General features: G+C 42.6%; 1 protein-coding gene across 7 annotated transcripts; it reads right to left on the minus strand.

Annotated features, from left to right (window-relative positions):
• Positions 1–309: 309 nt before the first annotated feature.
• On the minus strand, positions 310–24,960 carry cita (citron rho-interacting serine/threonine kinase a). Of its 7 annotated transcripts, none has more exons than XM_049733177.2 (49): positions 24,548–24,960; positions 24,314–24,455; positions 23,995–24,170; positions 23,163–23,264; positions 21,710–21,852; positions 21,541–21,634; positions 21,258–21,464; positions 20,992–21,145; positions 19,622–19,811; positions 17,568–17,673; positions 16,911–17,054; positions 16,552–16,671; positions 15,422–15,592; positions 15,300–15,353; positions 15,167–15,220; positions 14,851–14,991; positions 14,584–14,709; positions 14,105–14,200; positions 13,880–13,996; positions 13,260–13,369; positions 13,009–13,183; positions 12,131–12,328; positions 11,915–11,968; positions 11,554–11,751; positions 10,959–11,152; positions 10,738–10,873; positions 10,501–10,605; positions 10,237–10,377; positions 9,963–10,070; positions 9,686–9,878; positions 9,310–9,471; positions 8,845–8,868; positions 8,396–8,533; positions 7,954–8,134; positions 7,747–7,838; positions 7,556–7,660; positions 7,319–7,488; positions 7,087–7,131; positions 5,848–5,928; positions 5,637–5,772; positions 5,360–5,499; positions 5,174–5,266; positions 4,977–5,085; positions 4,738–4,866; positions 4,491–4,571; positions 4,326–4,401; positions 4,064–4,246; positions 2,774–3,161; positions 310–2,173 (listed from the first exon to the last, which is right to left on the minus strand). In XM_049733177.2, the coding sequence occupies exons 1-49, from the start codon at positions 24,647–24,649 to the stop codon at positions 2,150–2,152; spliced, it is 6,408 nt and encodes a 2,135-aa protein (XP_049589134.1). In that variant the 5' UTR covers positions 24,650–24,960; the 3' UTR covers positions 310–2,149. The 7 variants fall into 7 exon arrangements, with proteins under 7 accessions (XP_049589134.1, XP_049589133.1, XP_049589139.1 ...); XM_049733176.2 differs by having other exon boundaries at positions 14,584–14,712; XM_049733182.2 differs by lacking the exon at positions 7,087–7,131.
• Between the last annotated feature and the right edge of the window lie 269 nt (positions 24,961–25,229).

A 25,229-nucleotide genomic window follows, 5' to 3' on the forward strand; every position in this document is an offset into this window, starting at 1 on the left:
ACAAGCATGATGCGGACAGCCAGCTCACAGTTATTGTTACCCGGAGCGGTGGGTGGGGTGGAGGGGGGCATGCTATTGTTGAAAGCAGTTTCTCCATTTGTGATTTGTGAGCAGCCAGAGCAGCTACTGTGGCTGCAACGAAGGGCCATTGTCTCCCCGGAGGCTGAGTACTGGGATGAACGTACGTGCCTATAAATAGAACGACCTCTTCAAACACAATGGACATGGACAAATGGTCACAACGGCGTTAAAGCCTTGAGGTGATTAAGGAAGCCCAAGCAAGGGAATATAGGAATCCACAAATCAAAGTTAAAAGTGAAGGAATATATTTAATATTCGGTGACCAAATTTCTACAGGGAACTAGAATAAAACATTTGTTGTTAGCAGACATCAATATCATACCCAGCATCAAAGCAATTATGATTCAGTGGAAAAAAAATGAAATATACAACTTAAAAGTATCAAAATAAAACGAGGATGGCTAAAGAACCTATTTTAAACAGTGAAACCCCATGTGGTCGGAATTTGGAAATTGGATTTTGCAAAGATTTTTTTTTTGGTCCTCAGGCAAAAGCAATCAGTATTGATGCAAGCAATAATATTATTGCTTTGGCGCCATGTTGACAAAGAAATCTGTTGACGTGCGTCAAGGAGTTTCAGTTGGAAATAAGTATTTTATTCAATATGACAACAGAATTTTGCTAATCCCGGTAGTGCTCAGTCTCAATCCCCCACATAGATCGGAGCTTCACTGTATTTAGATCAGCAGGAAATGTGTGCGTTTGGATTCATTAATTAAGAAAAAAAAAATCATTTTGACCAATTGCATCAACGTCAATACATTCAAGGAAGCGTTTACATTAAAAACTATCAAGGCGTCATGAAGTAGAAGAGTCTTCATCTTCAGTAATTGACACTTGTCAAAATACATAGAATACAGCATCTATTTTGTGTAAACACAATATAACTTAGATCACAGCAGGTCACGTACGGAAATCAAAAATAAGCACAATAATATTTGATTTGGGCGCTGCACTGGAATTATACACTATCAGGATTGCCTTTTTAAAACAGCGAAAACAGAATGCGCAAAGGTGTTGTTGTTTTTTTTCATTTGATGAATGCTGGAATTTAAACAGAACCCAAACAAGGCAGAAGCGAAGGAAAACACATTGGTTGATTTCACATTGCCACTGACAAAATCATATTATTTTCAGATGCTACGTTTACCAGTTTGGGTTTCATAGACCTTAGGGGAGAATCACACAATGCTGCTTTCAACTCCCTCTTTTTATTATTATTTTTTTTTAAATTGAGGTTTGCCATTGACAAATGGAGGCGCTACACTAGTCAGAGCCAGGAGGCGATCACTTACTTTGCGAGACATTTGGACATACTGTATTAAAAGAATATTTAGTAGACATTCAGGAGGGCAAGTTATCACTTTTTTCTTTAACAAAAATAGACATGGCTTATCCAGCCTTGAAATTCCTTCTCAATATATATTTATATATGTATATAAAATTATGTCTTATCTATTTACAGTCAGATAGCATTCTGAAGGATTAGAAAGGTCCTGCTCCACGGCTGCTCGGCATTGCGGGTAGTGCAGTTTTTTTTTTTTTTTGAGAGAGAGAGAAGGGGAGGGAGGGGGGGTCAACAACATCAGCTTTGCAGCTTTATTGATTTAGTTCAGTTTTTTTTTTTTTAAATACCAATTTGGCAAAGTCAAACATAAGATTAGTAGTGAATGATTGTAATTAGCTCTGAATGATTGTGTGTTGACAGTCACAGATGCTCCTAAAAATTAAATGCTACCAAGGTCGTGAGAGTTTGCGTTGCTACAGCGGAGCTTTTCTAGCAGAACTGCCTTAAATTTCGTTTCTTTTCAACTTCATTCAATTGAAAGCAGAGCTACTCTAAAACCCAGCAAAGACACCCTGCTTGAAAAGTTGTTCATATGGCATTTAGGACATCCATCGAAAATTGACCTTACTTCTGAAATCTGTTGGTTCTTTCTTGGGTGGGCTTGCCTGCTTGGATGCCAATCAAAACTAACGTGTGGCAGTGTTTCCTTCTGACATTCTTTCTGATTTTATCCTCTTCAGCCTTTCCCCAAGACAGACCTTGCTGTTGGAGAAGAGGCTCCTAAACGGACGACTGGTCCCATACCTGTTGAGACAAAATATGAGCAATACAGTGATGAAACCCAGTCTCATGTGCTCAACCTCTGATTTGTGCAGGTTCCAAAACTATTGTTATAAAGAAAACAACAAAAACAGTAATTAAAAACAGTAAAATACACATGTACACGCACGCACGCAAAAATCCAAGGGGGTGAATACTTTTGCAAGACACTGTATAGCAGAATCTTACTTAGAATTTTGGTTAGTTTTAATCCAATTTGAATGAGTTTGTCTTGAGACTGTTAATAATAATTGGATCCAATTAGTGGAGAACGACAACAACAATAACCACATGGGTTTTGGTATCCTAGTTTCGTCACAGTTGGACACAGACGTAAATTAGCGCCAGCTACGCAAAGCAGTAACAAGTCTGTGAATTTTGGCTGATACACACGGGTGCTTTCTTGCAAATATGAGAAGACTGAGACTATCCGTAAATATTCATCGGAAATATCAAGACACAGCCAAGAGACAGATTAAATTAGCATAAATACTGCAAAGAGCTTCTGGCTCCTTCCATAAAGACTGGAAAGAAGCCATTTTTAAAGCAGCTAGTTTGTCATCGTGTTTAATTGTGTCAACAGACCTTGGCGACGGGGTTTATAGGCGTGCGTCCAGAACCAGTATGAAGCCTCTGGCGCTCTTCAAAACGACCCGGTGACCTCTCCCTGCGGACATCCATCATACGCCCCGGGGAGCGCTCCATCCGGGGGTCCGCCATGGCCCTCGCTGGGGAGCGCTCTAATCGAGGGTCGGTCACAGCTCTGCCGGGAGACGCCACTATCCGGTTCTCCAGCATCCTACCGGGGGACTTCTCTCTCTCCAAAGGACGGCTGGGGGACTTGTCACGCCGGAACTCGGTGCGGGCCTCTCTGTAGCGGTGGGGTGTGCCGGGCTCCCCGTGTGTGAGGGGGTTGGCTGCCAGCCTTTTGGAGATGTGCTCGTTGTAGGAAGGAGGCCCACGTTTGTTAGGGCTGTCAGGGAGAAGAAGGAAGGTAACAAAAGGAAGAGCACCCTGGGGGACCAGTCAAGACTAACAATTCAACTGACAAACTTTTGTTTTGAAATTGTCAGAAGCTATAAGGGATAGTGACACACTCACATTCATGTGTCCATTCACTGAGCAGGACTCAATCCCACACTAGCTGCAAGTCATCTGTTTGTGTCACTTTGTGAATCCTCAAAAGCAATCACGTCATAACAGACCACTCACATGAGATAAAATAAAAAATGTTGTCTTTATTTGATTATTAACTCTCCTCCACCTTTACAGTTTATATTTAGAGTGATTCTTTTAAGTTGGCTCATTATTTACCACATATAAAAAATGATCTCTTCCTCCTGCAAACAAAAAAAAAAAAAAAAAAGAAAAATGCAGGTGTCACTAGGAAAAAAATTCAAGGCCAAAGTTAACCATCACCAACGGTGCGTGCCAACCTGTGCCCTGCAGTGCCAACTACACAAGTACCCCCAATGTCAGCATTGTGGCGGACCGACCCTCACCAAAATGAGTGAAGACAACAAAAACAAGAGATGAACTAAAGACGTAACGTTAACGGTCACTCACACACATTTTTTTTTTCTCCCTTCGGCACAATTGTGAGGGTTTCTCTCTGAGAGTTGGCTCTTGGATTTCCCTCATGAGAGTTTATATGAATTTAGTTTAGCTTTTCATCTAATTAAACAGGTGTTCAGATTTCATTTTAGGGTTATTGGCTGCTCTTGCAAATAATGGATGTTTGTTGTTGCTTTAATTACCGACTACAAATAACCCACCCAGACTTTGTAATAAAGACATTGCATCAGTACAATGTGCAAAAGGAAGAGAAAAAAAAAAGTGCAGTCCATTACCCGAGTGAAACCAAACAGTCCTTACCTGCGTCCTGAGCCGCAGTGCTGCAAGTCTCCTCCACCATCCTGGTTCTGAATCAAGTTGCCCTTGCAACAAATGACTCGTAGTTTGTTCTGATATGATGAGGCCAAGTAAATGGCACCGGAAGAAATGGCTGGGCCAAGGTAGCGTGGGTTTGGGATGTCCAGGTGAGCGTATGAGTGGGACCTGAGAAGAGTAGAGAAACTCAGAACTTGGTATCGGCCCCAGAAACCACGTGGCGGTCGGGCTCTTAAAATAAGCTTACCCAAACGAATGTCCCTGAATCTCAACCACATCCAGAGAGTTGAAGTAGGTCACAAACAGGTATGGCTCTCTATAAGCTGAAAAAGTCAAACACTCACTTAACGTCACATGCTCATTGGAGGAGCCTTTCAAAAAATGCGCAATAATCCAATAAAGATTCACTGACCAAATGATAGTGGCAGGCGACTCCACTTGATATCATCGGTTCTACTCCTGCGTCCGTATGCGTCCACAAACACGCCAAACTCTGCAATAAAAACATTTTTATTGGCAAGTCAAAATAAATCAGCGTGTCTTCTAGGATGTTGTGAGTACTCTTCAGTTTGCAGATGAGAGAAATTTAGTTGCTCAACTGCACAATTTTTTGCTTTGTGGTACAGTCACCGACCGGCAGACAGAAAAGAACACCTCACCATGGAAACAGAGCAGGTATTCCTCCTTCTGAGGAGTCGTGGTGACCTGAATGATAGAGATGGGGAAGCTGTGGGAGGATGCGGCAAACACAGCGGAGGCTAGCGTCACGTCGTTTTTATCCAGGAACTCTGCAGGAAGATAAAGCATTCGTGAGTCAGGTTGAAGCGAACACACGATATTTTTGATTTAATATCGAAAGCACTAGAAGGTAGCGGCGAGGCCGTGACGGATGACAAACCTTCTAGCACATACTGCTTCATTTCAATTTCGTAAAATTTGTTGGTGCCGATGATAATACTGTAGCCAGTGAAGTGGATGCAGCTGCAGGGCTCGGAGGTTTCGATTTCCTGTGAATAAAATCCAAAGTTGATCAAGTACACCCATTTCATTCCTAGAGAAAAAAAAAAACATTGCATTGGTTGTATGCACACTTACCTTTCTGATACAGAACTTATTGAGGCTTTCATTAAGTCGCAGGATTGTAATCTTATTGGGCATAGCGGCACAGATACAAATTCCATTGTCAATCTGTGAAGAAAAGAACATTTTGTGATGCTCATCTTAACTTGAATTTTTCAAACTGATGACTTTAGTCCATATGATGCAAATAATCCAATTGACCTTTCCAGAGGAGAAGAGGTGGCACCCCTTCACTGTCTCAAAGATGAAGGGGTTGAGGTCAGGTGGAGCTGGAAGATGGGACTGCGATAAAGACTGCTTCACCTTCTTGATCTCCACCAAACACAGGGCCCGATCCTCTCCTGGAACACACAGTCACTTCAAATACACTATACATTACAGTAGACTCAATAAAATACACATTGGAAGACTTAATAAATAAAGTGCAGGATGAATATATATTACGGTAATTAATTCCTGACTGGGTCAGTTAACTAACCAGTGATCATCAACAGCTTGTCGAGCTCCCTCAGGATCTGAATCTGGAATACGGCAGTCAAGCCCGGGATGTGCGTTAAGGAGTTCTTTATGACGTTCAACGCATACAAGCCCTCCTCAGAGCCGACCAGCACAATCTAAGGCGAGTAACAAGGATGGTCAATCACGTGAAAGCCTCACGACAAGCTTGTACTAAACGTTTAAGGCTCAACCTGGTCAGTGAGGGGCAGAGTGCAGTTGATGTCCAAGCGGTCGTCACCCTCCAGCTTCAGCAACGAGTTGCCCAGAAGTTTCTGTGAGGAGAGCGAAGCACGAGGTGTTAGGCGGGATAGCGAGTCGGGCGTCGAATCAGATAGCTACATGCAGCCACAGATAAGAACGTAACCAATAATGGGTCACAATTATTTTACACAAAATTTGCAATTCTCCTGTATAATTGCATTTTATGCAAACAAATACGGTTGTCGGGCTGCTTCCGATTTCCAGCACTTCAATTATTTATTCGACTATTTATAGTTTTATAACTGTTCCCCAAATGCACACAAAAGCATTACAGCAGCATCTATAACGACAATATGGAGGGGGTTAAATGAATCAAAGCATGTTGCATTGAGGTACTGGGAACATTGATCAATATGCGCTTATAAAAAGACATTGACTGATGACATTATTTATAGACATTTGGCGCTCGGTATTAAAAACATCTATATACGGGTTGCATTTGTTCAGAAATGCTGTCTGTCCAACACACTCTGCTCAGGGCCGAATATGTGCACATTATACAAATTGGATTTGACACTGCAACTCGAGGGAGCAGCTGGAATTGAAGTGTTCCATCATAGATGGCTTTGACTTGAAAGTCATAGTTTAAAGGGAATCAATGAGCAGGCAGCGCATTTACGCCACATGCATTTAAGTTAGCACATAAGCCTAATGGATGATTACTTCAAATGAATAAATGTAACAAATTATGGAGGTTGCCTACATTTGCATTTCAAAAAAGGCCGCAAGAACAAACTGTGAATTTTCAAGATATGTTGAGCTATCTAGTCTCTTCATTGAACTGCAGTGTCCAAGCATTACAAAAATATATAGGAGACCTTTGTCATTTCCACATAATGTCATCTATTTTCATTTTCCCATCTGTTTCCAAGGTTGCAAACAGTATGTAAGTGTGTTTGGATGGAATAGCTGAAGCAGCACGGCTCTTGCACAAGCATGCATAGCCACGGCATGCTATCAGCCGAAGAGTTCCATTCAGGCCCATGCATTTGGCACAGTATACTTGAAGTGCACATTTGGGCAACTTCAAACGACGACTACGGAACCATTTATCAGCCTGGTTCTGAGTTATCCGTGATGGTGTCCTCTTTGTGGACAGGTACAGCAACTATCATGCTCAGCCGGTTTGATCACTGAAGCCCAAGCATTCGTGCAGCTTCTTACTGTACCTGAACCAGGGGTGATAGGTTCTTCTGTCTTTTAGAAACACCTGCCTATAATGGTCCACGCAACCGCATTGAATGGGGATACACACACAGCACATAATGACATTAACAAGGACCATGAAAACACACAAAGAGAAGACGTGGTTGGTGATAACATGCATAGCGAGGGAGAAGAGGGAAGGGGAGACAGAAAGGCTTATTAGAAATTACAAAAAAAAAGAACTTTAGCACTTACAGCTTCTGAATCCCCTTTGTCTTTAGCTCCACGGCTACCGGCCACCACAGACTCCAGTACAGCCACCCAACGTTGTTTGTCCGGGAAACTGGGAGCCATGAAGTAGAGCGACTGACCTGGCCAACAAGTGGTGTGCGGATGTGACTCCAGCTTCAGAATGTAAGGGATGTCTGGACACAAATTCAAAACTTGAGATATACTTGAAAATGGTTCAATTAGCTGTCAATGAACCCTTACCTGACTTTGCAGTGTTGATGAGCTCGGAGGCCCCAACAGCTCCATGAACAGTTACCTCTCCATCAGGTAGACAAAGCTCAAATTCCTCCTCGACATTTACACAGTCTAAAAGGAACATGTCAAACCAGTTTTGTACTGGGTCCTGATTTATTGCTGATGTCTCTATAATATATGCAGGAAATGATAGTGACCTTCTCTGGGCTCTGCGTCGTAAACTGATATTTTGGTTCCATCAAGGACCACGTACTTTGTCTCCCAGCCTTGCTGACCACGTTTGCCATTTCTGTGCAATACACACAAAAAAAAAATAATAATGATAATAATAGAAATATTATACAAATACATAGCGTGGCACATGGTTCATGGGCCAATATGTCAGGAAGAATGAATGGTTAAACCTTGGCTGCTTCATCCATCCCTCCAAGCGAACATGCCCACTAGCTTCCTTGACCTGGAGTCCAGGGGAGCTTGCCTTCTCTCGGCATAAAGCCTCCGAGAAGTGGGTGGCATACTCGACTGGCAGGCCGCAAGTGGCTGGTAGGCATGGTGAGCATTTGGGATGACAAAGGGTGTTGCATTCTAAGGTACGACAAAAAAAAAGTCAGGCACAAACTAGACAAGGTAAGTATATCACGTTCAGCTAATTATTATATTATTATTGAGATTTTTCATGGTGAATTCTGTAACAATATTGCTATATTTGAAGAGAAAAGATTTTTCATATAGGCCTGGGTACAACCCCCCGAAATTCTAGGTGAGGTGGTTGGTTTTTGAAAAAATAATTCTGGTAAGACTGGCTAATAAATCCCTCTCTGCTTTCATAAAAGAAAAGACACAAACCTAGACAAGTGGCAGCCTGGCGTCCAAAATGCACAGTGTCCAAGCAGACTGCACATTTGGCAGCGCGCATGTTGAGACCCACAGTGAAGCGATGGGGGATGTTATGATGCATTCGCTCCTTCACGCGACGACCAAACTCTGCAATTTAATTAAAAAAAAAAAAAAAAAAAAAAGAGAAAAACAGCTGAAATTAAGATTTAGTTATATTGCAGGGAGGCATTTCACGAAAATATTTTTTGGGGAGCGGGGGAGATGGGGTGGCATGGTAAAAAAATATTAAATGAAAAAATAATACGTTTTTAGGGTGTAAGACTCTCCACTGATGAAAATTGCACTATGCATGCCAATCAGAATGGAATGCATACAGAAAGAAGTATGGAGGTACGAAAAAAATTCACGGAGGCACACTTGCGAAAACGTAAGAAAGGAATGGATGACCGCTAACTTACTTTCAAAGGTGACCCTCCTCTTTTCTGCAAGGAATAAGAGGGAAGAGACAGAAAGAAGATAGCAGTCTAACAATAGCTATGTGAAAATGAAACACACACCACACATACACGCACGCAGTTGGAGCCCCGAATCCCAAAGAAGGGCAATGGAGTCGTCACCGATCGCTCTGTCCACTTTTCATTACATTCTTGTAATAGGAGGATTCTTCAGAACTCATTAGGGGAACTTTAGAAATAGAACTTTTAAAGCAGATTGGTTGGAGGCGATACATTTCCATTCGGCTACTTTCAATGCATTTTCATTAAAACCAGTTCAGATTAATTCATTGTCCATCCCCTTTGAAACGGGTCCAGGCAAGATTACAAATATTATCCCAGCGACTAGAACCTTTATTCCCCCTTCAGTCTAAAATTGATCTTGAAAACGGATGTAACACAGATGATGTGTGTGTGTGTGTGTGTCACCTTCAGGTGTGGAAGACTCCTTTGAACGGGTTGAGGGGTTAAGTAGCCCACAAGGGTTGGGTTGATGCTCTGGGGACTTCACAATGGCCGACATGAGGATTTGATGGCGGGCCTGGGCTGGTGTGGAAGTCGCCATGTGATCCTGCGCTTTAAAATGAGCGGCTGTATTTTCATGAAAATCAAAGGAAATAGTTAGAGGCAGTATAACTCAGGAAATATATGTACGTACATCTCAACTAAACAAAAAAGGCGACTCCACACTGAACGTCTCACTTACTCGAGACAAATAAAATAGTGTTATGAAACGCCGGTATTAATAATAACTCTGATTAATTATCGCTGATGTGAGCCAACATATATAAACATTACAACGTACCCTCTTCTCTTAAGGATCGTAGTTCAATTCGCATCTTCTGAAGAGCCTCTTCCAGCTCTCCACACCTCGAGCGCTCCTTCTCTAAAGCAAGCTTCATGTCACTGTACTGCAAGGGAACTGTCGGCTGAGATTGAGGAGTCAATGCCCCATTTGTGGTCGTGCCGACATCTTCGCGCCGTCGCCCGAAAATGCCCTGATGGCACAGGGAACGTAGAAATTTCATTTGCAACAAAACAGCTTATTTTAATTTTATGGTTCTTAAATATTTTGTAGCCACCTTCTTTTTCTTGGTGGGCTGGTCCATTTTGGCCTGGAGGAAGTCAATGAGTTTGGTCTGTTGTGAGATGGTCCCTTCCATCTTCACCTTCTCATGGGAATATACAGCCTGCAAAATAAAGCTGCATTTTAAAGCCCTTCGAGAACATTGCCCAGATCACTTTTCTTATTTAGAGCTACATTAGATCTCCTCGGAATCATTGGAATTTCCAATACCGGCCGTAATGGTTCCCAAGCAGCATCTCATTCAATTGCCATGATATTGCACCGCGCACCTGTATATTCTCCAGCTGGTATTCCAAATCGGTCCTCTCGGTCTTGAGCATGTCGGTTTGGTCCAAAGCATCTTGTAGACCCTGGGTCAAACGGAAAATGTGGCTCTTTTGGAGATCCATCTGCTGTTGCAGCTTCCCTTGCTGTGAAAAGAGCAGCAGACACTATTAAAAAAACGTTATTCCTGGTAAGCCTTTCCTGATATTTTCGTAGTGCCCCATGAGGAGATTAAAGGGCAATAGAAATGAACTTGACTAAATTTCTACCTCTTCCATCAGCCTCTGTTTCAACTCCCTCTCTGTCTCCAATTTCTGCTGCAAGCTGCGAGCGTTCATTTCCAGCATAGCGTGCTTCTTCTCCAGATCATTGAGCTGTGCAAACAAGACAATATCGACACTTTTGTAGCAACAAAGGCGAAACTGAAATGACTCTATTGAATTTCAGATATGTAGAAGTCCATCTTGGATGTGGGCAATATTATAAATGCATTTGTGCCAACTAACAGTATCAGATAGACTTTCGGCTTTGAGTCTCTGCTCCTTCAAGGCTTGCTGCAGCGCCAATATCTCAGCCTTGTGCTCTTTGACTGCGAGTTCCACTGCTTGGCGTGACTCCGTGCTACGCTGGTCTGCCCGTAACCTGTGAAAAATCACAGGAACACACCAATGGCGCGGAGATGTCAAAGATCCCAGTCAAAATACGTTCAAGACTGTTGTCGCATCACCTGTTTTGTTTTTCATTATCCAGCAGTCTTTGCAGTTCCCTGGTGCGTCTTTCGGCCTGGCTCTTTTCATCTTCCAGGGCCCCTCTCCAGGCCTCCCACTGCCTCTCCTTCTCCAGGAGCTCGTCGTTCAGAGACTCCAGCTCCACCACTTGCTCCTCCAGCATGCTACAGGTAGTCTTCAGTGTCTCAATGTTCTGGGAAGGTCAACAAAATGGCAAATTGAGAAAAGCATCATTCACATAGATCAGGGATTGTCAACCACCTCGAGTGGGCCGTGGCCGTATTGCAGGTGGTCCGCAAAATTGGAAATGGAAAACAATTGTAACATTTGAAAAAATAAAATTGATTTATTATTTAGACTCGATTCATTTTCTAGCTAATTTTGTGAATCATTTACCCATCCAAATGATGTCAGATGTACCTGAGACAAAATAGACCTACAATAGATGCAAGATGTGGTCCCTTGAACAAAACTAATTGAAAACCCCTAACAGATGGAAAAACCTCAATGCTGGCCTGCCAACATTTCTTGTGACAGAAGAGTCACGATGAGCTGAACTCAACAACTGTTCCATCAAATATTAGGCAACGTTACTTGTTTTTGATTGTTGAGATGCATCTCACGGTCGGCCACTTCTCTCCTCAGCCGGTCCACCTCCTGGCTCAGCTGCAGTTGGTCCTCCCTCTCATCCGATGCTTCATCCAATTGCTTGGACAGGTAGAAGTTCTGGCGGTTTAATTCGGCATTCTCCTGACTCAACTGGGTAAGTTGCTCCTCCAGGTCAGTGATCACCTGAAGCGACAAAAAGAAAGAGCTTGAGTCTGCAGTGGAATAAATAACCGGCGATGACAACGGATAAAGTGATGCTACTGATATTCCACCATCAAAATGTTGCACTTTGGCAAAAATGATTTAGCATGATGATTTTGAAATACCGATTTGACTCAGCACTTACTGAACAGCTGTCTCTCAGGGCATCAAACTTCTGTTGAATTTCATCTCTGTGATTCTATGAGAAAAGGGAAACAAATACCAAAATTGAAAATGTGGACTACGATGTGAGTATAGTAATGGTACTTCTCGTATTGCGTGAATTCTCATGTGCAATGTATTGTAGCTAGTAATGTAATGGTAATGTGACTAATTTGTTCAAGTGTACTTGCCGTCTTACCCTCAAGGCAGTGATCTCCTCCTCGGCCTCAGCAGTGGTTTCCTCCAACTCAGTCTTTGCTTGTTGCAACTGGCTCTCCAAAGCAAGACGAGCTGCTTGCAGGCTGCTTATTTGCGACTCGCGTTCCTGCAGGGAGAGGGTCAACTCCGACACCTGTCTCTTGATCTCCAGTTTTTCCTCTTCATGCTCTAAGCCCATCTGGAAATGCAACAGGACATGAGGAAATGTGTGTTTATTGCAGTGTCACCATGACCTGAAATGGAATATATTTGCATATGATTATCACTGTTTCCTAATACGTATCAATTTAAAGTGATGGCTGTATTAGAGTGGTTAATAAGATAGTGATGGGGATACGAAGCTTCAAATTGGCTTTATGAACCATATTATTATAACTAATGAAAACAACTACACCTTTTCATGCAGTCCCATATAAAAAATAGGATTGTAATGAGGGTTTTATGTTTTATGACGATACAGAAAAGTCAGCAATTAGCACCACACTTAGCATCAGTTCTCAGTTGGAAGGAAAGTGTGGAGGAAGAAAAGCAGCACTCAACCAACAGGTTGTCTGCAGGAACCAGGAAAAAGAGCCGGTACAAAAACTACTTATTTTAAATTTGGTGGAATGTTATAAAGAATGGATAAAAACATTTTTTTGTCTCACTCAAAATCAGCACTATTGTATTGCCAGAACTGCAGTCCGACTGTATATTAATTGATCTAAAAAAGATCTGAATCGGCTCAGTGGCCGATCAACTGCTTTAATCCGCTTTGGGGACATTAATACTGTAATGTAATGCTACATTGAGAGACGGCTAAAGAGCATTACTTAATCCCGAGTAGAAAGATTTTGTTTCTGTTTCCTATTGGCTCACCTCCCGCAGCCTGCTCTCCAGCTCCAGTAAACGGGTCCTCTTGGTCTGCTCCTGCTGACTGATTTTCTCAAGATGTTCCTCCAGTTTGGCATTTTGAGCCTCCAGCTTGCCAGCCTGAGACTCCAAATAGAACTTTTGCTGTCGCAGCTCCGAGATCATTTCCTCTTGTGCTTTCCTAATAAAACAACATATTTTTTTTAAAAAAAGATCTTTTGTACTGTTTATCTAAAACCAGAATCTAATGTTCTAACATGTTCTTCTGGGTGTAGATGCTACTGTTAGCAGCCAGCTTGTTAGCCTCTGACAGCTCAGCGATGCGCTGCTCCAGGTTCTTCATCTTTGAATCCATGGCGTTAATAGTCTATGGGAAGAGATGAGACACAATATAAAGAGGAAAAAAAGCCAAACAACACAAAAACCCGCCACGTCCAAAGTCATATCAGTTCTGGCCAGCGCAAATTTTAGCAGAAACATTTTTGTGGAGAGGAAACAGAAGGTTTCACTCGAGTAAAATCCTCTTAGCTTTCATTGAAGGTGTGGCTTGAATCTTCTACTCTCAGAAGATGAAAAGCTTCTTAACTGCTTCAATTCTACCACATTAGCCAGATTAGGACTTAGCCCGGACTTTACAGCGCAAAATGATGTACACTACAATTTAATCGGTCTTCAAAGCGTTCATTCCAATGCACACTGTAAAATATTGTAAAATATTGTGTATGGTAAGAAACGAAAGGCTGAAGTAACGCTGCGGATGTTCAAAAACTTTCATTTATAAACACGCAAAATGTATACCCAACACATTACAACTTTTTTTGCTACTTTAAACATTACCCAATACTCATATTAACAGTTTTAAATTCATTTTTTATACCGCTTTCTGCTCGCTGATAAGTTTGCAGTTCTCTCTCGACTCCTCCTCTTGCTGCGCTCTTTTGGCCTCCAGGCTTTCTTTGTCAGCTAGGTCCACCTTCATTTGGGCTTCCAGAACCTTGATCCAGACAGAGTCAATGAATGTACATGGCACATTTAAAGTCTCACGGTGTATTAGCGTTTGCTCATCCCGGAGATACTACTTTCAGTATCATAATAACGCTACCTTAATTTTGTCTTCATACAGCCTCTCCTTTTGGACAAGCTGAGTTTCCATCCTTTGTGCTGTAGACTGGGCATCCCTCAGGTGGTCCTCCAGTTCCTATAAAGAAAAAGTTTAGGTTAATCAATAACACAAGCTACCATTTTCTGAAATGTATATCAAAAATAGACACAATTCGATTGAGTTCGGATTTACATTCACACACCAGTATAAGCAAACCAACAAAAAGAAATGGAGAAACTCACACTGAAAAGATGTAAATCCACAAAGCGGCTGTAGCTGCGCCTGCTCATGCTGAGACCGTTTAAGTGCTGCGGTCTATGTACACGATTGATAAGCTGCCATTTATGCGAGCCCGTGCAGTGTGCAAGTATGAGCTCACAGTAAGGTTCGATGAAGATAACCAGAATTGGGCAGTGGGTAAAATTAGGGGTGGAGAGCGGGGGAGGGTATTAAGGAAGCCTTATCTGTAGGTCTCTCACCAGGATCTTTTCGGCCATCTGCTGGATCTGCTGGGATTTGGTCTGAATGTCTTCTTTGAGCTTATTCTCCCGGCGCTCAACCATCTCCAGCCTCTTCACCTGGTTCTCCAGGGTCTTCCTACCCTCCTGCTTACACACCAAAAACAACCAAATGAGAGGGAATATGAAGTGTGCAACGGCTACAAAGTCAGAAGAGAAGTCGAAGGAGCGTAACAAATATTTGGCAATAAGAAGAGCAAAGTGCAGCATTTTTGTCTAAAGTGGTACCTCTGTCTCTCTCAGACGTCGTTTGAGCGTGTCACTGGAGTCGCTTTTGCCTCGCAAGCGCTCCAGGTCTCGTTCCAGCCGTTCTTTGGCCTGTCTGACATTCTGCAGAAGTTCAGTGGCTTCGGTGCTTGCTTTCACTGCCTAAAGGGAGGTCACGGGGTTAAAGGCTTGTTAGTGGATCCCTGGATAGAGTTCCTGAAACACTTGAACCAGGCACTCCTAATACAGTCTGTGGGGTATCTGAGGATTTAAGACCTTGGTTATGGACTTCCCCCGGTCAAATTTGTAATAATCTAATAATCTTTTGTCAATGTACCTTTGACAGTTTGTCTTGGAGCTCTTGGATTTTCACCTGTTGCTCCGCATTTGTCTTGAGAAGGAAACAAAAGTTTTAAATATAACTCCAATTTGATCACTTTTAAAGTAGAACACTCCGAGTCTCACGTTACCTTTTCCAGTTTGGAGAGAAGCTCCTCTACCTCGGCTTTACCCTGCTCTTTAGCCTGCAAACATAAACAATGTTGAACCACACTTGATCCAATGATTACAGTGTAATTCTTGGCGAGTGTACCTTCTGAATCCTCTGCTGGTACTCTACAGCCTTTCGTTTGAGTTCCTCGCTGGTTTGTCTTGAGTCTCTAAGTTCCGATTCATAGAGGTCGCTGCGGCGGCGTGCGGCCGACAGGTCCTCCTCCAGCTGCCTGATGGTCACTTGCATCTCCTCCAACTGGGCATGGTACTCCTAACAAAAAGATATTGACAATAAAGCAGACTTTGACTTTGATATCCTTAACAGAATCTCTTGGAGCTTAAAAAACAAACAAAAAAACATCCATTGTGCAATCACGGAGATGAAAAAGTTTAGTTGAGAGTGCCAAGTGTCAAAAAGCATTCATTCCATGTACTGGATTCTTATTACTGCAGTTTTCTCCTTTCATGTACTCAGGGATGAACAACCGAAATGCTGGAGGGGACCACACTATTTTATTTATCAATGCTCTGTGTGCTTTTATGCATCTGAAGGGTGCGCAAAGGAATTTTAGAGCCTTGTTTGCAACAGCATGAAAGCGAGTGAGCTGCTCTCCTGCTTTTACAGACAAAGATGTGCTGACAATGTTTCACTGTGCAGCGAGCTATAGAAGCTGCAGCGCACTGCAGCAATGATTGTAACGTAGAGATTAAACATTTTACATAATCCGTAACGGCTAATGGTGCTATTCCTTGTTGAGGAGTCGGGCAGAAACACTCATTTTGTTTCCTCTTGATCCCCAGTGATGATTTTTCAGAGGTTGTTTTTCTTCAGGACTATAAGTCCTGTATTTCACAGTTAAATGTGGACAGTATCGCTGATCCTAAACGTGGAATCACTATGGCCATCTTTCCCTGGAGACAACTGTAGTGAAGTGTCATGATTAATGATCAAAGTCTCTATTTTCGTGCCTTGCAGGGATGCCATCTGCGGGGATGACCTTTGTGATTACAGTATGCAGAACAAGGGGAAGCCTCAGAGGTGATGGCCTCTCTGAGAAATGCTGACAAGGTGCACCGTTGCACTTCAGATATTTCATTATTACAAGACAAGCAGCGACATGGAGAAATCTTGTGGTCTTTGAACTCTGTCGTCTTGCGGTAGCTAATGCAAAAAAATAAACAACGGAATCCCGAGCTTCTCTTCTGTGATGCTGTAACGTCTACACATACTTGCTCTTTAATTTCCTGCAGCTTGTTGCTCTGTTCACGGATGTCGTGTAGCAGCTGCATAGCTTTGTCATCTTCTCTAGAGACTTCCACGCGTGCCTCCTCCAGGCTCCGCTTTAGGCTCTGCAAACACAGCACATGCAAGGATCACGGCTCAAAGAAATATTTATTTAATACAGGGTAACAGAGCACGCCATTTTGTGAAGCAACTTTTAGAGAGCGTGGTTTGGTTTTATTTGTGTTCCCTCTGTTTTTGATGCGTAATGATAGCGGTCGGAGGATGTTTGTGTAACTCGCGAAATGTCTGGAGGGATTCTCTCACATCTACAGAGACATCTTCCGTCGCGTGCTGTATGACTCACACTGCACTCCGTAATGTAGGTGGCGAGGTCTTGCTCGAGGATGCTCCTCTGAGTCTCGGAGGCCTTCAGCTCCACATCTTTCTGGTGGAGCACTGACTCCAGATCAGTCATTTTGCGTTGGAACCTGGAGATCTCCTGCTCCATCTGAAAACATGACAAGTTCATATTGGTCGATTAAAACGTAGCAATGTGTATTTAGATCACAGGTGTGATGGCCCTTTATGTAACCTTGCGGAATTGCGTCTGCCCAATAAGCCCAGTGCTCACTTCTTCTGTGAGTAACTCAACAATAAGCAGGTCTAGGATGTCTAGAGGGGTTACTGCTGAGTTATGAGCAGACTGATAGCTGATAAAGGCCACTTTAGAAGAAGAGTGTCTCCGTTTATAGGGGGCAGTGTGACAATAAACAGAAAAGAAGCCGTAAACACCAATGCTTGGAGGGGTATCGTTTTTTTGGACCGCCCCTGCTGGTTTATTAGAAAGGGAAATGATTGCAGCTCTTTGTAAAGTTTACATGGGGGCTTTAAGGTTGTATTCACCCATCATTTATTTTTAGACGATGCTCATCAACCCTTTGTTTTCTGGACATTGAATGATTATTCGGGGGTATAGCAGCAGTGTAAATGAATAGAATGCTACCAGCAGTAAAAGTTTCACCTTGTGACATTTGTCTTGGGTTTCTTGTAATTCCTTGCTTTTAAGGTGGAGCTTCCTTTCCATGGAGTTGGTCTTAGCAGGAGAGTTGAGGCCAGCAGAGACTACCCTACAGTCACCAAAAGCAAAAAGAATTAAAGACAGTGACCAAATCAATAACAAATCAGTACTCCTTATCAAGGCAAACACAAATTCCACTTGCTGGCTAATAGTGGGTGATAGCTCAGATATAAATCATATGAAAAACACACGAGATGTTAGATATAATTTCAAATACTCTGAAGCGAGCACTTCTTCAAAAATACAAAACAAATCACATTCATTACCGTTTATCATTAAAGTGACTTTCCATGTGTGGTACGGGGGCTCTCTCTAGTGGTACGTGAAAGAATCACTGCCAAAGTACGGTTGAGTTTTATTTACAGCATTTCGTCTTAAAGAACGGTTTGATTTAAATGAGGTAAAAATGTATTTCACTTTTATCATTTCATATATCAGGGATGTGGCAATTAAGTGAAGACATTGTGAGGAAAAAGGCTTATTGTATGACCACGTGAAAACTCAGTGATCATTCCCTGTGGGGCCATCTTGGCTGTGTTCATTCATGGCGGTTTGACCTGATGTTCCATTCAATTTGAGCTCTTCATTTAAATATTGGCCGGTAAACCGGAAACCACTTTGACCATGGACATTTTCCCTCCACATTCAATTCATAGGTGCGTTGACAAAAATAAAACAAATATCGGTCTTTTGTAGTTAAATTTTCAAGTATTTGAAAAAGAAGATTAAACTGCATACGAGCTGTTCACCCCCACCACGCTCTCCAAAAAAATCCTGTCAAACACGGAGTATATCTTCGGAGTTGGAGACACAGCGCTTCTGGGATTTTGCTGAGTTGTACTAATGAGCAGTCAGACACATTCACCAAAAACAAAAATGACAACAAAAGAAGGATTCTACAAACCCCCAAAGCACATTATTAGCATTATCTTTGTGGCAAGCGTTCTTGGGCTCAATTCTCTCTCTTTTTTTTTCTTTTTCTGGGCATTTATATGCATATGCACGCGCCCACACACTGATGTGACACATCTTATCTCCACTTAATTGAACTAGAGCAAAATATATCAGTGGCTTACAGAAGGAGACGTAATGGCAAGGGAAGGAGACATTTAAAGATAAAGAAAATAAGATGAGGCAATGAGAGCCCATAAAGATGGGGGTGGTGAATTGGGGGAGAAAAACACCAGAGCAATAGTGGTCACCATAGAAATAGATGCCCCCCCCCCCCCTCCAATCTGAGCTCTCATCCCTTTTGCCGTCTAATCTGCTAACGCCTTTTCCTTCCTTTCCGTTACTGCAGCTGTCATGATCCGCAGTCTCCGGCATGATCAAGCTGGCACGGGCTGCTACAGCCAAATACGTCCTTTTGGATTATTACCGGAGGTTAAGAAGTCAAATAGCTTCAGGGATAATTACGGTCCCAAAACCCATGCTGGAGTCAGAATGCCGTTAAACAGCACAATAACAGAGCGGGCGGGAATGTCGCTGTGTGTGTGCGCGCACGCGTGAGGAGGTGGGGGGTGGGGGGGGTCCACCTTTCAGCGAACCTCATTGACACACTCAGCTGCATACCAATCAGCAACGACGGCAAGACAACACCAGCTCACAGCCTCTGACCCATGAATTTGCACTCGCCGGGCATCGGATCAACCACATGTGCTCTCAAGACACAAAAAAGACAAGAACCACTTTAAAGGAAGCAACACATGCAAGATTATGTGAATCCCCCTCATGCACAGAATATGGGGGGGAAAAAAAAATGTTTAGCCTCAACAGGCATAACACCAAATGTCCTGTCACGTAAAAGCATGCTATCTGGAATTTGTTGTCAAGGTAATTAGAAATGTGGAGTCTAAGCAAACGCCAACGGCAGCATGGAGTCTTTAATTAACAAAGGTGTATCAAATAGGCGTACGTGAAATGTCCACATGAGAAAATAGGGTGTGTGTTTCAAACAAAAATATCCAAACATAGCTTCATAAAGAAATTGAACTTACTCAGATTTGGCCAATGTTGTCAGTGCTCTGCTGAAGAACCATCCTAGAAAGGGGAGATCCTTGCCCTGGAAGCCCACAGGGGGAGCTCCTCGCTTGGATGCTGAGGCTGGCCGGGGGGCTGCCAGCTCCGGCTCCTCAAAATTAGAGGTGTCATCTTCAGCGTGCAACGCAGGAACAAAAGGTGGGAGAACTGCCGGGGAAGGGAGGAAAGAATTAGACTAGGGAGCGAAAAAGGGCAAGGGGAATGTTTTCAGAGGCGGAGAAGCTCGTTAAAAAAAGGGCATGGAGAGGGGAGGGAGGGAGACAGACGGAGGAAAGACAGAGGGGAGGAGGAAGCTCGCTGAGCGGTGTGCGCCGAGAGTGCGGTAAGTCGCACGTTGATGCACATGCTGCCTTCGTCCCTCCCTCCTCACGCCCGCTCGCTCTCATGCTCACTTGCCCTCTCTTACTGCAGCAGAGCGAGCAAGCGAGCTTCTCAGCTTAAACCACAGCTGAAGACTAAATCGGTTTATAGATACACATTCTTTTCTAGTTTATCAAACACTGGATGGAATTCAATGAAAGAAATAAAAAAACTAACTGAATGATCATTCTACACATTGCCTCTTCAGATGAGGTGATTCAAATTAAAATTCAGCAATGAGGATGTTTGGGGAAAAGGGTAGGGGAGGGGCGGCATATCAATGTTTCACGTCAAGCTGCCCAAAATAACTGTTGATTCATCTCAAAACAGTACGTCACTGCAAATAGCTCGGGAATCACAAGATTGTTGCGCATTTTAATGTGACCACACTTGAATGAAAATGTTCCTCGGCGTACGTGTGTGATTTTGTCACTGAATCTCAGAAAATGTCAACCTCTTCAGTCTTTCTCTGTTCATCAAAACAGCATTATGTTCTCTTGCCAATGCAATCAGTCATTGATTTTTATTTTTTGTTAAGTCAACATGAAAACTTGACGGACTTAATTCCCTTGGCTTCTCTTCTTCTTCCACCTCCCAACTTCTTTCTCAGGACAAAGATGGATCTTTGCGAGGTACGCAATGTGTGTTGCTAGTGAGTAAACCCGAGCGCAACGGAACAAACACTTCGACCTCCAATATTTGACGACCGCTCACACTTGTACGTCATCCATTTATCAATTTTCTTTGCTGCTCGTCCTCATTAGAGGTGCCGGTGAGCTGGAGCATGTCCCAGCAGGCAAAACATTTGACTGTTTTCCAATATTTTGGCCTTTAATATTTGCTTACGCTTTCATGAGAAAGTTGAGATCATATCCAAAGCGCTAGCCAATTTTTATTATTTTCAAATACTTAAAATTGGACTCGCTATGAAATCAACACATTGTCAGGGGGAAAATCTCTTCCTCACCTTGTCGTAAGTTATTCCAGTCCACCCTGGAAAAAAACGGGTGGCATCGGAGTCCCTGGAATCCCAGACGTTCTTGAGCTCCACACAGCAAACTCAGCACCAGGTCGACAAACGGCTTAGTGGCGTGTGGCTCTTCTGGAATCTTCAGAAAATGCTAAAAGCAGATAAACATCACCTCGTAGTTCAATCACGCATCCAAACAATTGGCTTGTCCTGATAATTTTGGGTATTTGGCAAATGCCAGAACGTTTCTAAATGTTACGAACTTGGAAGTTGAGGATGTTGTGGATGGTCCGCGTTGAAGTGCCGTCAGAGAAAGGCAGCTTGGAGTAGATCATATCGTAGGCTATGACCCCGAGGGACCACCAGTCGCACTCCACGCCGTAGGTGCTGTGAGAGCCCCCGTTCATGGCCTCCAATACCTCAGGGGAGAGGAAGTCTTGGGTTCCCACAGGAACTGTGGGAGTGGCCACCTGGAGGAAGATCAATTCAGATGCACCCATCAACAACAGTCATTATTACAGACGACAAATATTCCAAGCAACTCACCGTCTTGTTAGCCGTGAGCCTGGCAGCCGATCCAAAGTCTGCCAGTTTAATGTGACCGGTTCGATCGATGACAACATTCTCGGGCTTGACATCTCTGGATATGAAAATTCATAATATGTTTCTATTTCATGGCCTTGACTCTGGTGACATTTATCATGTGGCGGCTCACCTGTGGACAAAGCCCAGCTGATGGACAGCATGAATGGCCTCCACCAGCTCAGCCAAATAGAACTGAGCCATGGACTCGTCAAACTGCTCCTCGTATCGGTTGAGCAGAGACAGGAGGTCGCCGCCCGGCAAGTACTCCATCGTCTAACACACAATTACATGCAGTCAGAAAAGAAATACTGGATTTGGATCCGGTTTGTTTGGGACTAAAATATGCAGCTCCTGCATCCCTAGGATGCATCTCGAAATGCCCTTAAGCGGGACTATATTTAGAAAAATGGGCAACAGTAGAAGCATGTATGTGATCAAAACATGTTCCTGCTTGGAGTGGCTTTCATTATAGATTATGTAACATCAGATGTGGTGGCACAAGATCTGTGACATTGCAGTCAAAACAATTGTTCTTATAAAAAAAAAAAAAAAAAAAAAAAAAACGAGCCTGTCTGTGAACAACAACAAGAAAAAAAAGTCTTCAAGTTTACAAGCGCAAATCTAAATGCGGCTCCCCTATTCTTGCCTCTGTTGTCTGCAAGCGGAGATGAAAGGCTTTCGTCCAGGCTTATTTCAGATATAAGACGGGAAGCATTAGCGCCATAACAGACGAGGAGAACCCCTGGTGCATGAATGGTCGGCGAGTCTGAATGAGCCGGAGCATTTTGCTGTGTTACCTAGCAACAGGGAGACCGGGAGCCTCTCGAACACACGGATAGAGATGGATGCTTTGTATTTTCCTCCATGCTCTGCTGAGGAGCAGGGTAAGACGGAGGGGCAGTGGAGGGAAAATGGAGGCAGACACGGGGAACACGTGACGGCTCACTTGTCTTAATGGTGTTAACAGTTCTGGCGGGGATTAACAAATACTGGACGGTTGCACTCTTATTTTGTAATTCAATTCAATGGCTACATAAAAAATGGATTTTGACAATCAGTAAAAATGTCCACGTTACTACATTTTATTTTTTCAAATAGCATAATTGTTTTAATCTTTAATCAATGTGTCCTACGGCGTCCAAACAAAGGGAGCATTTTTTAAGAGTTTAAAAAAAAAAAAAAAAGGTTATTTTACATTTTTCAGGGGGCCTATTTTTGTCATTGCTTTTTTTAACAAGTTGTTCCTCGCGCTGCACACTTCAGGTTCCTTCCCGGAGCAAGTCATGTATTATTCTGACTGATCTCGCTGTTCTATTATTGGTTGTTTGACGTACTGAAACTCACAGCTGTGAACTGAAAAATAGTAACCTTCACAAAATCATGGTGCTTACATTGTGATACAGCATGTATTCATGCAAAATAAAGTGTTTTTTGTGTATTTTTTTTATTACTTTTTTTAATGTCAAGATCAAATGTTTGTCATGTACTGTATGTATTGCAACTGAATTTATGAATTCAGTGTAATAGTAATGGCAAACCAGTCATGGTAGTTGTAGAAGCTGAGGTTCAAAAGACAATCTCACCAAATAGACATGCTCATCATCCTGGAAAGCACAGAAGAGCTGTGGGATCCAGGGATTGCAGTTCAAAGACAGAATGCGTCTCTCCTCTTCATGAAAAACCATCTAAATCAAAATGGGTGACAGAATTTGCAAAAAATAGAAAATCAAAAAGAAAAGTACATGCACACATTGAATTAATGCAAACTGAGAATAAAACATTGACTATTGCATAATGCCAACATTTTTGGTGGCATTTTTATTTCATGTTTCAGGAATAGACATCCATTGCCTGAAGACGGAAGCATTTCTTACACATCACAGTTGTTGCTCATTTATTGTTCACTTCAGTCCTCTTCCTGTCATAACTCATGTACTATTCTGTCTGTGAGCTGTTGTGTTAGTCACATGCTGTGAAATGATGTATCCGCACTTTTAAGTATTTAACTCCACAGCATCCTCCAGTGGGATTTTCTTTGACTGCAACTGAGCAAACTTCAAAACTATTGCATTCTTTTGTTGCCTCCAAAATAATCCAGACAATTTACAGATAAATTTGTGTTTATTTGCCTCATACACTTTTTTCCAGAAAAAAACTAAAATGACTCCTTCAGTCGAATAAAGGTTGTATTATCGCTTCTAAGTTGCTCTTATTTCAAAACAACTTTTTTTTTTTTTTACATTTGACTTGATCAAAGTGCTTTTCATTGTAACTATAAAAGAGGCCAAACGGCTGAGGTTTAATGATGACACAATTTTTATGACATTACAGAGAATGTTGGCTTGATGAAAAATGTCTAACCAAGCAATATAAAACCAGGTTTAGTAAAATCAGATAATGACTCGCTGTACTTACATTTTCCTGAGAGCGTAAAACTGTCTTTTCCATGACTTTCAAAGCATAAAAATCCCCCGTTGCCTTCTCCCGTACAACTTGAACCTTGCCAAAGCGACCTTGTCCCACCACAGCGCGCACCTCAAAGTCGAGAAGGCTCGGCTGCAAGGACTGGAGCTCCGAGACCACGTCAGAAACTGCCGACACACACAAAAACATTTGCAGTTCATTAACTGTAGAGTTTAAATTGACAATAGTGAGTGTGAAAGATTATTTGTCAATAATTGACTGGCAGTCCATCCAAGACAATCACACAAGCTGGAGGTACTTGTGTACTTACACTTGTTTACAAAGTTGGCAACATGATGTATCTTCATCAATTCAGGGGATTTACACTCTTGGTACAGTAACAACAGCGAGTCCACAAACTCCTCCCGACTCAAGATGCATCCTCCCTGCTGCCCATTCAAGCTGAGGCGACCCTGTGGAAATACACATAGAGATGAGTTACTAGTGGTTGTTGTTTGTTCATATTTTGGGAGCAGTTCAGGGGCATTTCGGGTAGGATGGGTACCTGAAACAGCTGGTTGAGTCTTGAACTTCGGATGGTGATGGGGTCCGCAGAGGTCGGCGTCGTTTTAAGGCCTCCCTGGCTCACGTATTTGAACTTCAACATTCTCAATAATATATATCCTGACGAAAGCTATCTTTAAGTGTGACCCTTAAGTGGATCAACCGATGAACTATCCAAGCGCGACAAACGAGGGGTACTGATGTAAACACAGCATAGAAAGTTAGCGAAAACGCTTATGAGCTAACTAAAAATAAGTTTGGCTTTCGTCTTCATTTACACTGAGAGACATAAAACGCAAAGCGTGGAGCTACTCACGGAACTTCCATGCAAGTAATCCGATTTAGGAACGAACTACAGACATTTTAAAATAAAGAACGATCCGTTGTTTCCTTCTTGATCGTCATTGCTTCCGGTAAACTTTCAAATTTTGCGCGTTCCACGCCCATCTCGGGGGTTGTGATTCGATGGGTTGGATTGTGATTGGTCAGATCTCTGTTTGTGGGCGGTGCTCATATTTTTAACCAATCAAATTGTCCTTTCGCCTCGCAGCAAGGAAATGACATTCATTCATAACAATAAAAAGCATAACAATGAAACCACAGTGAATTATTTTATTATTGAACAGTACCACATTGCAAAAGCTATTTGCCTTTCTATATTCATTCAGTGCACCTAGTTTTCA

The sequence above is a fragment of the Syngnathus scovelli genome, chromosome 11 (assembly GCF_024217435.2).
Source record: "Syngnathus scovelli strain Florida chromosome 11, RoL_Ssco_1.2, whole genome shotgun sequence".
NCBI classification, from domain to species: Eukaryota; Metazoa; Chordata; class Actinopteri; order Syngnathiformes; family Syngnathidae; genus Syngnathus; species Syngnathus scovelli.